The sequence below is a fragment of the Macaca thibetana genome, chromosome 17, assembly GCF_024542745.1.
Source record: "Macaca thibetana thibetana isolate TM-01 chromosome 17, ASM2454274v1, whole genome shotgun sequence".
NCBI classification, from domain to species: domain Eukaryota; kingdom Metazoa; phylum Chordata; class Mammalia; order Primates; family Cercopithecidae; genus Macaca; species Macaca thibetana.
This window is the reverse complement of record NC_065594.1, coordinates 23745354-23760557: the sequence shown is the minus strand read 5'-3', so window position 1 is coordinate 23760557 and position 15204 is coordinate 23745354. Positions and strand designations below refer to the sequence as shown.

At 38.9% G+C, this 15204-nt stretch overlaps 1 protein-coding gene across 1 annotated transcript in view; it reads right to left on the bottom strand.

Annotated features, from left to right (window-relative positions):
- GTF2F2 (general transcription factor IIF subunit 2) overlaps positions 1–15204 on the bottom strand; it is a 170776-nt gene that overhangs the window by 136659 nt on the left and 18913 nt on the right. The window contains exons 3-4 of the mRNA XM_050766237.1: positions 3830–3848; positions 1887–2031 (exon numbers count right to left, since the gene is read on the bottom strand). Of these exons, the coding sequence (XP_050622194.1) occupies positions 1887–2031; positions 3830–3848 (164 nt within the window). The remainder of the gene's footprint in view (positions 1–1886; positions 2032–3829; positions 3849–15204) is intronic.

Sequence of the window (15204 nt, the reverse complement as noted above, 5' to 3'; positions counted from 1 at the left end):
TCATCAATCAAAAGGAATAGAGTTGTTGAAACTAAAACTCCTTAACTCTTTTTTTTTTTTTTTTGAGATTGAGTCTCCCTCCATCACCCAGGTTGGAGTACGGTGGTGCAATCTCGGCTCACTTCTACTTCCACCTCCTGGGTTCAAGCGATTCTCCTGCCTCAGCTTCCTGAGTAGCTGGGATTACAGGCACCCGCCACCACGCCTGGCCAATTTTTTATTTAATAGAGACAGGGTTTCACCATGTTGGCCCAGCTGGTCTCGGACTCCCGGCCTTAGGTGATCTGCCCACTTCGGCCTCCTGAAGTGCTGGGATTACAGGCACGAGCCACCGCGCCCCGCCAAAACTAAAACTCTTTAACATACTGAATTCAAATGCGCTTTTAATTTCAGACAAATTTCAGATTTTTAGATAGGTCTATACTATGCCCTGAACTATGCAGCATGCAATAAATATTTGTTGAAAGGTTGAATCTTCTCCAGTATAAAATGGATGTATTGAAGAAACTGTTACTTTTCTGCCTCCCATACTACTACACTATTAATTATTAGAGCATCAGAAAACTGCAGTGAAACCAACCTTCTACCTTCAACTACATAACTGAAGCATTATAATTTACCATTTTGTTATACTGTACATCCAAGAAAAAAAGAATAATTTTTAGATCATTTTATGTAGCCATTGGTAATCGAAGACACCACAAAAAAATTTATGAGGATGTACCTTTTTTTAACCAATGGTGTTCTTAACATACTATAATTTCTTACAGCTTCCTTTGAAATGTTTGATGAAATACAACAAAATCACAAATGTTTTCTTTTATCAATAAGCTTTTTGAACCAGATAGCAGAAAATTAGCTCCATTAAACTAAGGTGGCCTGTTGCTTTAATAGTATTCTAAACTCAGTGAAAGATAAAAATCCCAAAACATGGAAAATATACTCATGCTGAGTGTGTGCCACAAGAAAGTTCCTTCTGTATTTAATTCACAAATGGAAACATTTGCTTCTGATTTATTGAACTGTTAAAATATCTCATTGCAAACACACACAATCTTAAAACTCTACACAGAAACTTCTTAGAAGCCAATATCAATTAAAAGTTATCTCTGTGCAATAAAAAGGTCCCCTTGGTATACAAAGCATACAAGATGAAAAATTCAGACTAAAATATTCCCTAATATCGAGCTGTATTTTTAAAGTACAACTTATACTTGCTAAATATCAATTTACTAAAACAAGCAACGATGACCTTATCTTGGCAAAATTCAGAATACTGTTTCTTCAACATCTGAGAAGGCAGCTTGATGAACCACATTCTTCCATCTGCTTTGTTCTATATCTTCATATCCCAAATAGAAATTAAACCCTTCTCAAGTAATGGCCAAAATTTCATTAATCACAAGAAAGTACACAGAGCAGAGAAGTAGCATAGTATGAATAACAGAGGTACACAAAATGAGAGATGGAACAGTCTTGGTAATGACCTTAAAAAAGCAAACAGGAGGCCGGGTGCGGTGGCCCACGCCTGTAATCCCAGCACTTTGGGAGGCAGAGGCAGGCGGATCACCTGAGGTCAGGAGTTTGAGACCAGCCTGACCAACATGGAGAAACCTCGTCTCTACCAAAAATACAAAATTAGTCGGGCATGGTGGTGCATGCCTGCAATCCCAGCTACTCGGGGGGCCGAGGCAGGAGAATCGCTTGAACCTGGGAGGTGGAGGTTGCAGTGAGCTGAGATTGTGCCACTGCACTCCAGCCTGGGCAACGAGAGCGAAACGCCATCGCAAAAAAAAAAAAAAAAAAGCAAACAGGAGTGTATGTTGAGACAGAAAATCTATACAACAAGTACAGGAATCACATTAAATAATTCCATTCCCACTTACCTGATGAGCTCTCAGTAAACACTGTTAATGTCTGTCCTCCAACACTTTGCAAGACAAATGGGTGTTCTCTAGGAGCACTGACTGAAGCCGGTTTTCCACCAATATCATGAATATTTGCAAGGTCCTCATTCAAAGTAAATGACACCTAATAGACACATTAACCAGAGATTATAACAGACTTTTGTATTCAAACTACATATAAAAAAATTTTAGTTATAAATCAAATTGTTTTTAAATGTGTTTTCCAGTCATTTCATTAAAACACTTTATTAAAAACTCCTTAATACTTGCTCACAAAAAGAGAATGTAAACTGGACACACTGGTGCACACCTATAATCCCCGCTACTTGGGAGGCTGAGGTAAGAAGATTCCTTGGGCCAGGAGTTCCAGGCTGTAGTTCACTATGAAAAGCCATTGCACTCCAACCTTGGCAACACAGCAAAACCCTGTCTCTTAAAAAAATCAAAAGAGAGAAAGACAATCTATTCCCGTTTGTCAGAATAATGGGGCTAATAAAAAAATAACCAAATCACATCCTTTGCAGCAATGATGCAGCTGGAAGCCATTATCCTATGTGAATTAGTGCAGAAACAGAAAGCCAAATACCACATGTTCTCACTTACAAGTGGGAGCTAAACATTGGGTAGACATGGACCTAAAGATGGGAACAATAGACATTAGGGACTCCAAAAAGAGAGAAGAGACCAAGAGTTAAAAAACTACCTATTGGTTACCATGTTCACTATCTGGGTGACAGGATAAATATCAGCCCAAATCTCAGCATCATGCAATATACCTATGTAACAAACCTACACATGTACCCCCGAAATAAAATAAAAATTACTACAACTAGTAAGAAAATAAAAAACAAAAACAAAAAGAACAATGGGGCTAATCTACCATCATAAAAAAAAGACAGTTTTCATGTTTTCTCTAGTCTGTGGCTGAAGAACTCTTTCCAAAACAGGGGTAAGATTATTTTTTTCCAGCTGGGCGCAGTGGTGCTGGTAATCCCAGCACCCTGAGAGGCCGAGGCAGGCGGATCACTTGAGGTCAGGAGATTGAGACCAGCCTGGCCAACATGGCAAAATCTCTGAGGTCTGAGGTCAAGGGATCATGTCTTACTATATTTTATATCCTTAAGATCTAGCAGAGTGCCTGGCTTATAGAAGAAAATAATATTGCTGAATAAGCGAATATTTTAAGAATATTAAGAAAGCAATTGTACTTAAGATGTGGGGGTGTGAACTATTTACTCCGAAAAGCTTAAACACTCCCATAAACAGAGGATGTATTTATTTCGTAGGTCTTAATGACAACTATATGAGTACATGGTATTATTTTTGAATGTTTTGACAAATACAACTCAACAGTTACAAGGATAGCTCAATAATAAGGTTTAGAATAAAAAGACATACTAGGTGTTCTTTCAAAATGCTTTGTATCAGATATCAGATCTCCCCAAAAGAACATCACATTTTACACTAAACAGACTTATAAACAAAATTACTCATCTCCCAAGCATGTAGGAAGATCATAAAGTATTTATTAAGTATCTCTCTACTATGTGATAAGTACTGTAAATCACAAACTGTACTCAATGGGTCAGAATCTAAAGTCCTCAAAAACTCCGTATCAAATGCCTTTGTCGCACTGAAGTAATACTAACGTATTAGTACAGTATTACAGAAGTTTTACTCAGTTTCATGGTACCAAAAGAGGGGAAATGTAGGTCAAAGAAGAAAAATGCTGAGAATGAACAACTAGAAAAGAGTCCATTCATTCACACAAGGGTGGCATTTATACCTTTATGTATTCCTAACCATCAGTCATGCACTTGATGTGGCGTTTTCTAAAATTCAAACACTCTTTCTTCACTATTATTAATGAAAAGTAAGATAGTCTCAAGTTTTAACTAAAATTTCCATATAAATAATCTTACCTCAGTCCTTCCTTGATTCCTAAAGGAGAGGAAAAGAAATATTTTAAATTATTTAGATGTCATGTTGTTTTCAAATGTGAGTTAAGAGCTTAAAAAAAAAAAACACTTCATATTTACATAAAATATTACATTACAGAGATTAACCAATATTTACCCTTGACTCCCCACAACTGTCCTATTTACAATCTTATGGGAAAAACAAACTCACATTAATCACACATCACTATTTTGTATATTATGAGTTTATGTCACTTAACTCTATTATAACCTCTGCTAGTTCTATTTTGTCCAAATAATGATCTTATTACAATTCTTTCTTTTTTCTTTTTTAGATTTTTTTTTTGTTTTTGAGACAGGGTCTCCTTCTTTTTTTTTTTTTTTTTTGTTTTTGAGACAGGGTCTCCCTCTATCAACCACAGAGCCCCAATCATGACTCACGGCAGTCTTGACCTCCTAGGCTCAACCGATCCTCCCACCTCAGCCTCCCACGTAGCTGGGTCTACAGGTGCATGCCATCACACCCAGCTAACTTCTGCCTTTTCTTTTGTAAAGACAAGGTCTCACCGTGTTGTCCAGGCTGGTCTTGAACTCCTGGTCCCAAACAATCCACCTGCCTCAGCCTCCCAAAGTGCTGGGATTACAGGTGTGGGACACTGCACTCAGCCTTATTACAATTTTTATCTTTATTTCTGAGCATTTTTGGCATTCAGCAGCATGTTAATACATATATAATACCAGATCTACATAGTACTTCATCAAATTTTACTATTCATTTTATCTAGCTGAAGAGGTTTCATTTACCTAACAAAATCTTAAAGATCAAGTTATTAAATGTAATAATTTAAATTATGAGCAATTTTTCTCTATTATAAAACAATATATGCCCATTATATAAATATTTTTAATACAGACAAGCAAAAAATAAGTTTTAAAATAGCCACAATTCCATTGTTAACTTCCTGGTACAGTATCTTTCCACACTATTTTCTATATACTGTACTTGAATTATGTTTTTAAATTTTAATTTTTTTTACAAAGCAAAATCAATGCACATCCTATATTAGAACTTAATTTTTTCAAAAACATGTATTAAATACCTCCTACATGCAAAGTACTGAGTTAGCCCTGTCCCAGCCAGCAGAAGGTATAAAAGGTGTATCCATAAACTATACAGTGAGATAAATTTTAATGTTCAATTAAGGGAGCCGCAATGCACCAGGATCATACAGCAAGAAGCCATTTCTTCCATTTGAAGAATTAAGGAATGGTCCAACAAAGAGGGAACTCTGAGCTGAGCCTTAAAGCATACTAAGATTGCAATAACTTCGAGTGGGGAAATACAGTATCAGAAGTGAGAGTTGAACAAAAGTCACGAAAGGGTCTGATCACAAATGAGTGATCAGATTTGGCTAGAAGGGAAAGGCAAAATAAGAAAGGGTAGGAGATGAACTCTAAAGCAGAAGTGGGGCTCAACCATAGAAGCTCTTGAATATCACAGACAAAGTACAGACTTTATTCTTTGGGCAATGGAAATCAGTAGATACTGTTTGACCAAAAGAATAACAAGTACAAACATTTCCTACAGGAAACTTGCACTAGAAAATATATACAGAATAGACTAAAGGTGACTAGAGATAGGAAGATCAATTAGAAAACCACTGTTTCTCCATAACATTCAGTTTAGTTCCTACCTGCCTTCATTCACTAGCTCAGTTAATCACTCATTATGAAGGGTCTACTATACATCCACTATGCACTGTGCTAGGTATATGGTACAGTATTAAGTGTGGATCCTTGACCTCAAGGAAGTCCCAGTTCAATGAAAATAGACACGTCTAATACATAAACAAATAAATAAGACAGTTATATCTTGCCATAACAACAAAAACTTTATGGCAAAGGTATATACCATAAATGTACCTGTCAGGGAAATGCAAACTAGAAAGCCAGGAAAAGAAGTGAGTGAGGGATGAAGTCGAAAACACGGGGGGGCCGGGCTTAGTGGCTCACGCCTGTAATCTCTGCACTTTGGGAGTCCGAGGCAGGTAGATCATCTGCGGTCAGGAGTTCAAGAACAGCCTGGCCAACATGGCGAAATGCCATCTCTACTAAAAATACAAAAATTAGCCGGGCATAATGGCGGGTGCCTGTAATTCCAGCTACTCAAGAAGCTAAGGCAGAGAGAACTGCTGCTTGAACCTGGGAGGCGGAGGCTGCAGTGAGCTGAGATTGTGTCACTGCACACCAGCCTGGGCAACAGCGAGACTCCATCTCGAAAAACAAACAAACAAACAAAGAACATGGGGGAATTCCAGGCTAAGGGAATAGCCCAAATGAAAAAATAAAATATCTAGCACATTCTTTCTGACACTAGTGAATGGCAGCCTGGAGTCAAATGGTAAAGAATCACTTACGACAGACTAAGGATTCCAGATTTTTCCACAGATTTGTTTACTGTAGAACTTCTCAGTCTTTTATATATTAAAATGCAATGTCAATCTCTTTTTTGTTGAGGAAGTATCTTAAAATGAGGTGAGAAAATTTTAAGATTTCACAGAAAAATATGATTTTCCAGCTTCTCTTACAAGAATTAGAGATATGGCAAAGATTGGCCCCCAATTCAGCATGACAACAATACCCTCAACATGCATTTTGAGGCAGGCACTAAATTCACCATAGTCCCTTCTCTAGTACTCCTGAATTTAGCTTCTAGAGCTCAATTTAACGTAACTACCGTTTATTTAACTACCTGTGTAAGGCAGAGGTGCTGTAGACAAGCAAAGGAAAAGATGCAGAAGACATTTCCATAACATTTACACAATTATACTGAGGCTAACGCAAACACCCACATAGAAAGTAAAGAAAGCTTGAAGCAGCTAGTGGTAGAATGTAAGGAAGAGATACACAGCAGGTCATTAAATTGTTAAAACCAAGAGAAGAGGAAATGACTGGAAGTGGGCAGCATAGGAAAAAAGATGAATTAAAGATCATGTTGACATTTTCAGTCTTGGTAACTAAATGCAATTAGGGAACACAGGAGGAGACAACTTCATTTTCACACATATATAATTATAACAGCATCTTAATTGGAATGATAGATTGATGAGCTCTAGATGAGTTAATATTCTCTAGAAAAAAAGCTAATCCTTGAAGACTTAAAACTTATTGAAAAAGAATGACATTCCCTTGTCTTGCTGTGTGAATGTATGAAGTACACACAACCTTTTGTTATTCTACATTACAACTATAATATACTCTTTGTATGATGACCTGTGTGCAAAATTTTAAATGCTAATTATTGTACAATACAGTGCTATCTTCAGAAATTAATGAAGTAAACATCTGGCCACCCTTTCACTAAATTTCTCAGAATGCTAGGCATTTTCTCCTTTACTACTCTGATTCTGTTTCTCAATACCCCACAGCTACTTTTTTAGATTCCGGTCTCATTCCTTTTGCCTTTCTTAATTTGTATTAATCATATCTTTCCTTTTTCTTACACTTTTAAAATACTTCTTAGATTTGGTACCAATGGGGCCTGGCTTTTCACTATCACTAACAGCCAATAAGCAACACTTTTTCCAGGTTAAGAAAACCAATAAAATAATATCAATATTCAACTGTTGGCTCTTGTTGGTTTTATTTTCTTTTTGACCTGTCACCCAGTCTAAGAGTGCAGTGGCATGATGATGGCTCACTGCAGCCTTGACCTCCTGGGCTGAAGTGATCCTCCCACCTCAGCCTCTGGAGTCGCTGGGACCACAGGTGCCCATTACCATATCTAGCTAACATTTATTTTTATTTTTGTGGAGACAGGGTCTCACTATGTTGTCCCAGTTGGTTTGCAACACCTAGACTCAAGTGATCCTCCTGCCTTGGCCTCGCAAAGTGCTGAGATTACAGATTTAAGGCACCGCACCAGGCCTTCTTTTAATTCCTATTCATACTTCCCCTAACTGAAAAACTGAGCACAAAAACCATTAGATGAAGCCAAACAACATAGGTATCTTCTTCAGAGTGGGTTGGATAGGATGGTCATGTCCAAATGGGGTGAAGATGATGTCACTGGAGTGAAGCAGGCAAGCAGGGGCAAGGTATCAGCGCCCAATAAGGTAAGGAGGGCATCGCGATAAAGAAGTGGCGCAGTAAGAAGTGTGTCAGAGCCTAGCAGGTGAGAGCATCCACGTATAGGAGGACAACCTGAAACAGGATGCTGGACCCTTCGTGCGGTAAGGAGGCATTCCTATGGAGGAGGGGAGAAGCCTCAGAACCGGAATGGAAGCCTGAACAGGGTGAGGAGGGTGTCCCAGTGCAGGACAGCGAAAGTGGCAGTACACTGAGGGGAGCTACAGCCCAAGCAGAGTGAGTAGGGCATTTGCACAAGGAGTGGGGAACAAACTGAACAAGTAAGAACAGAGGCCCAAACAAATAAGTAAATATATTAAGGACAACAGGAACCAGGTTTCTCACTTTTGGAAAAGAAGTACCAGTAAGAAAAGGAAGAAAACTGGAACAAAGCATGTGGTATTTTACTGGAACTGGATATATCAGTGCAAGCTCAATTCAATAAATGTAAATACAGAAATATAGATGTAAAGAGGGATGTGTGGGGTGTGTGTATATACATATGCTCCCTAGCTCGGTTCACTGAGAAGGCCTTGGAAGCAGCAATAAGCATTTGGGGTATCCAGATCTTAGTTTCTAAATATCATTCGCCCCTAAAAGGAACCATGGCCAACTCCTTGGAGAAATGGCTAACTCCAGGGCTTAGGCAGAAATGTACAAGATGAGTCTAAAACATCTCTCTATGTCAAAAAATAACAAGTGCTCAAAGAATGATGAAGACATGTCAAAAGGGCACAAATATTTTATCATTAATTTATCCTCACATATTAATCTTTCCATCACTCACTTATTACTTCCATGGGATAAGTTCCTAGCAGTTGATGGAATTAAAGAAACAAAGAGAAATTTATGGAATTGCTGGGTGAAAGGCATGAATATTTTGTTATTAATTTTTCTAGCTTTCTCATTATCCCAGTCCCACTCTACTAGATGAGCTTATTTGTCTGTCTCTCTAGATAATGGCAGCATCAAGAACTGAACAAAATGCTTGAGCTGTGAGCTAACTGGCAGAGAAAACAGTGGGATTATTAGTCTATGTTGTTTAGAGCAGGAATATATGTGTATGTTGTACAAGTTATACCCACACACATATGCTGCCAGACTGCCTTTCAGAAAGTTTGTAACAAATTGAACTCCCATCATCATATATCAGTGTGACACTGCTCTAAACTTAGTCAATTTTGTAACAGAAAAAAATGTGTCTCATTAATTTTTCGTTTCCATACTTTTTATTATTAGAGGGTCCCCACAGGACCCAGAATGTTAAACGTGTTTAGAAATAAAGCTAGAAATTAAGTCTCTGGGAGAAGCCGTATCATCAGTACAGGCTACGTGATTATCAATAAGATACAACGTATATCAAACATTTGGAAAACTGAAGTATTCTGAGGCAGGATGGTAATGTAGAAACAAGGCTGCCTTTAAAATTGAACAAGCTAAAGCAAACTATAATTTTTTTTTTTTGAGACGGAGTTTTGCGCTTGTGCCCAAGCTGAAGTGCAATGGTGCGATCTCTGCTCACTACAACTTCTGCCCACCCCCTGCCCCCTACCACTGGTTCAAGCGACTCTCCTGCCTCAGCCTCCCGAGGAGCTGGGATTATAGGCACGCACCAACACATCTGGCTAATTTTTGTGTTTTTAGTAGAGATGGAGCTTCACCACGTTGGCCAGGCTGGTCTCGAACTCCTGACCTCATGTGATCCACCTGCCTCGGCCTCCCAAAGTGTTAGGATTACAGGTGTGAGCCACCGTGCCCAGCCCAGCAAAACTATAAACTATATTAAAATGTGGCACACATCAGATGTCCAAAAATACAAAAATAATCCAGGTACATTGATTTAGAAATGTCATATAAATTGCTTGATAAAAATGGTCCAATTGTTACCAACTGTCAGAACAAGCTGTTACTCTCATCTTATTCACAACTAGACTCTCCTTTTTTTGATTATTAAGACAGAACCAAATTCAGGAAGAGCTGCATTCCAAGTTGCACGTCTTTTCCCTCCTCTCTGCCTATCCCAATCTCTCCACCCATAGCCCTGTCTTCTGGAATGAGCAGCCACACTACACAGATCTCCCAGTTTCTGGCCTGCACCACACAGCAAGCTGCTGCTGAGCTTCGGAAGATGTGGTAAGGAGGGGAGGTCCTCCCGCACCACATTAGACACAATGCAGTGTCTACTATCTGGACCGTGTACTATGTGTGGTTACGACAGCAAGAGAACTCTTATTAACTACATATTCTACATGCATTTGAACCTATGAGGTATTAATACCATCTCCTCAGATGAGGAAACAGAGTAAACAATTTACCCAAAGTCACGTAAGGACTAAACCTCAGGCTAATTCACAGGTCCATACTCATAACCAGTATGTTACGCTGCCTTTCTAAAATCTTAGTTGTTTTCATTTTACCCAAATATACGTTTTTTTGTGTTGTTGTTTTGTTTTTGTTTTTTTGAGACAGAGTCTTGCCCTGTCGCCCAGGCTGGAGTGCAGTGGTGTGATCCCGGCTCACTGCAAGCTCTGCCTGCTGGGTTCACACCATTCGCCTGCCTCAGCCTCCCGAGTAGCTGGGACTACAGGCGCCGGCCACCACGCCTGGCTAATTTTTGTATGTTTTTTTTTTAGAGACGGGGTTTCACCATTGTTAGCCAGGAAGGTCTTGATCTCTTGACCTCGTGATCCGCCCGCCTCAGCCTCCCAAAGTGCTGGGATTACAGGTATAAGCCACCATGCCCGGCCTTCAAATATACGTATTTTTTTAACCACAGGTAACCTATTACCTATAAACCTGCAAACTTAGAGGTTAATCTGTCTCTAGGAATCAGTAGTTGATTCTACATTTAAAATATGTGAGTACAGTTTACCTGGTTTGCCCTACATCTTCTCTTAACAGCCCTAGACTTTCAAACGTTCCTTATAAGACATTAATTTTTTTTTCAACTTTCTGATTATCCTAGTCTCACTCCACTGAATGATCTTATTCATCCATGTCTCTCTTTAAGTGCAGCACTAAGAACTGAACATAATGTTTTCACTGTGAGCTGACTGGCAAAGAAACGAGTAGGATTATCATTCCACTTCATTCTAAACAACAAACATCTATTAATGGAGTCTTTTGTTTGTAGGCTCATAAATTTGATGACTCATATTTACCTCAAAATCAACTAAGGTCCTGATAGCCTGGTCACATGCACTGCAGGCCATTCCTCACCCATCCTACACTTGTTTAATAGGGAATTTAGTTAATTCGGTAACAGCAATGAAAACTAAATAAATTAGGAAAGTAAGACAGCCTGGAGAATACAGCCAGGAGACCAACTAGGGAACAAGCTGTTTTCAAGCATTTTCATGGCAGTCTTAGGGTTCTAATTACTATAAGTCTGTTCTCATCACTAAAAGCATCTAGATCTTCTATAAGACTGTGTTACGTTAGGTAGAAAATCTGCTAGACCTGTTGCCTACATATAAAACACACAAACACACACAATCTGCTCCTTGTCTCTGATATTGGTATAGATAGAAACCACTAGATTCCCTTTTAAGAAATTCTGAGGGCCAGGCATGGTGGCTCACGCCTGTAATCCTAGCACTTTGGGAGGCTGAGGCGGGTGGATCACTTGAGGTCAGGAGTTCAAGACCAGCCTGGCCAACATGGTGAAACCCCGGCTCTACTGAAAAAAAAAAAAAAAATTAGCCAGGCATGGTGGCAGGTGCCTGTAATCCCAGCTACTCAAGAGGCTGAGGCACTAGAATTGCTTGAACTCAGGAGGTAGAGGTTGCAGTGAGCCGAGATCATGCCACTGCACTCCAGCCTGGGCGACAGAGCGAGACTGTCTCAAAAAAGAAAATATGGTGGGCTTACTTTTTCTTCCACTGTGGTTGAGGAAACTGATTTGAATAAAAGAATTTCAACTCACTTCTACTGAGGTTTTACTTTCAAAAGGATTCAGAGACTAAAATGAGAAAAACAAGGAATATAAGTACCGGCCACGCACCATAGGGAAGAGATCAAGATGCAACAAAGTACACCAAAGCCTTAGAACTACATATAAGAGAGAACAACAAAGAAAGCAAAATCCGACTTCTGTGCTATGTTCTGAAGTTAGCAAAACTAAGCCTAAAGGGGTTAGAAAAATACTTCGCTCTGGATTTAAAACATAACAATGTTTTAAAACTTTGTCTGTATTAAACACCCAAAATGATTTGTATGCAGAGTAACCTGGAGGGTTACATACCAAGCAGTTACCCATGGCCACCCATGGCCACCTCGGACGCATGTGAACGGGGAAAACAGAGACCTTTTCATTTTGTAAAAATTTAAAAGGAAAAAAACAAGGAAGTATTACTTATACACTAAAACACACACACAGTATTTCTAAGGAACTTTGGTTGGATCCCTAGAGAAATCAAACAATGCCAGCTCATAAATCAGCCTGGTAATGCATAGAACAACCACCCACCGTCCTCACCCCTACCCCTACACACACATCTGCTAACATTTAGGACAACTATATTATCAAAACCAGGACATCCTGGAGGGTGGAAACGGGGGCACTAATAATTGCATAAAGAAACACATAAACTGGGAGGGTTCCAGGCAAACCTGGAGGTTTAGCCACCCTATGTGAATTAGATGCAACTATGTGGACCATCTGCTTTAAACTAAGAAAAAGACCTTGAGATTTTCTACCAGGCAAGGCTTGATAAGGAAAAATTGCAGCATGCCCATTATTGCTTATTTAGCATGTTATCTTTAATATTTTACTTTAGTGATCAAAGTGGTACTTGAGATTTACATGGGTTTCCTCTCAGCCTTGTTTCCTTTTACTCTTTTTCCTGTAATCTTTTCCCCCTCCTCCCAAAAAGAGATATTATATTTCTCAACCAGGTATTTTCTTTACATAGAGGTTTTCAGGAATATAATATTCATGGTGGGACAAGAATATTACATGGAAGGAGAACATTTGAGTTTACAAATATTTTAACAAATGCTAAGCTATTTAATTTGTTTTATAAACATCCTATGGGTTGGGAAGGCATTATTATCCACATTTTACAAACAAGAAGTGTAAGGCCCAAAGCCAAACAACTATCAACAGCCATTTAGGACTAGAAGCCAGATCTTGAGCTCTATAGTGAAGGCACTCCACAATACCATGAGGTTCATCATCTAAGTCCTTTCTCCTTTAGCCTGCCTTTCTTCAGTGACATACATTCTTGAGATTTTATCTTGGTTGTGGCTCCCATTTCAGTAAAACCTAACATAAAAAACTCTGATGTTCATTACAGAAGAGTAGCTAATTATGTACATTAAAAAGAACTTCACATTGAGGAGAAAAAAAAAAAAATCCCGTAGATTTCAATATTATTTTTCTCTTTCAATAAAAGTATGACAACTCATAAAAATGTGATACATCTACAACTTTCCAGGAATACGTTCATCTTATAAACTTAAATATACAAATAAATAATAACTATTTCCATATTATCTCAATGGATTATTAATATAAAAGCCCTGCAAAAAGGCAACTTTTAGGATAAGAAATCTAAAGTCAGAAGATTCAGTGACTTATACAAAGTCTCACTTATAGTAAATTATTGAGCTACAACTAGGACCTGCTGGAGTTTTCTGACTAATAAAAGGCCAGAATACAAGCCTGACTCCACTATGAACGTATACTCAATCATTCCTTGAGAAAATGAGGTATTACACTTGGCCCCCTATATCTGAGTATTCAATATACGTGGAGTCAACCAACTGCAGACTGAAAATATTTTAAAAATCAGCTGGGCATGGTGGTTCACACCTGCAATGCCCACACTTTGGGGCCTGAGGAGGGAGGATCCCTTAAGCCCAGGAGTTTGAGACCAACCTAGGCAACACAGGGAGATCCTGTCTCTACGGAAAAAAAAAAAAAAAAAAATTAGCTGGGCGTTGCAGTGGTTGCCTGTATTCCTGGGCAAGAGAGTGAGATCCTGTTTCAAAAAAAGAGAGGAAAAAAATAGTAACAACTATTTACACAGTTTTTACACTGTATTAGTTATAAGTAGTCTAGATATGCTTTAAAGTACACAGAAGGATGCGTGTAGGTTATACGTAAATACTGTGCCATTTTATATAAAGCACTTGAGCATGGTAGATTTTGGTATAGGGGATGGGGCATGCCAGACACCAATCTCCTGCAGGTACTAAGGGACAACTGTACTTGTCCCCACCTAACTTTAGAACACAGTGTCTACTATGCCAAGCACTGTTGTAGACAATGGAGATATAGTAATCATCAAGACAAAAATCCTGACCTGGTAGAGTTTATACTTTAGTAGGTGATATGAACAACACACAAACAAACATATACGGTATGTCAGATGGGTATAGTAGAAGGAGAATAAATAACAACAACACAAAAGAATGGTGAATAATAAGAGGGTAAGGGAGGTAGAGCCTACAGGGTGCTATTTTACATATAGGGGCCAGAAAATACCTCAAGGAGCTGAAATTGTGAACAGAGACCAAAAAGAAATGTGGGAGTAAGCCACGGGGATTACCTAAAGGGAGAGTGTTCCAGAGAGAAAAAACAGAAGAACAGTAATTATTAAGTTTGAGATGCTTCTGAAACATCCAAGGACACAGTCCAAACATCAAAGACCCAGTCAAAATCATGAATGTGGAGAGACAGAGAGTTGTGTAAATATATTTTTTGATTTTTACTTATTTTCAGTTGAAATGAACATTTATTGAGTCCATATTAAATAACACAGAGCTAAGAAATGCCCCTGCCCCATCCATGCACAATTTACATCACCCAACCCAGGATCAATGTCTTGCTGTTTCTCCTCAGCTAGGTACATCCTACATTTCACTAGTCTTCTACCATTATGCAATCTCCTATAGTGGAGTGACAGGCTTGTCTTAAAGCTCAGAATCTTCTTAGAAAGTAGTGGATAACAGAGTGATAGTCACAGCTAACAAAAAATTTGCTTTATTTAAACATGCGCTGAGATGGACTCATTGCTTCCTGTGAATCTGCTAAGCTTGTCTGTCACTCTAATCATGGGCTCTTGGGAATAAACAGCATTCATAATAATCTTCACTCGTGGCCAGGCGCACTGGCTCCCGCCTGTAATCCCAGCGCTTTAGGAGGCCAAAGTGGGCAGCTCACTTGAGGTCAGGAGTTTGAGACCAGCCTAGCCAACACAGTGAAACCCCATCTCTACTAAAAATACAAAAATTAGCCAGGTATG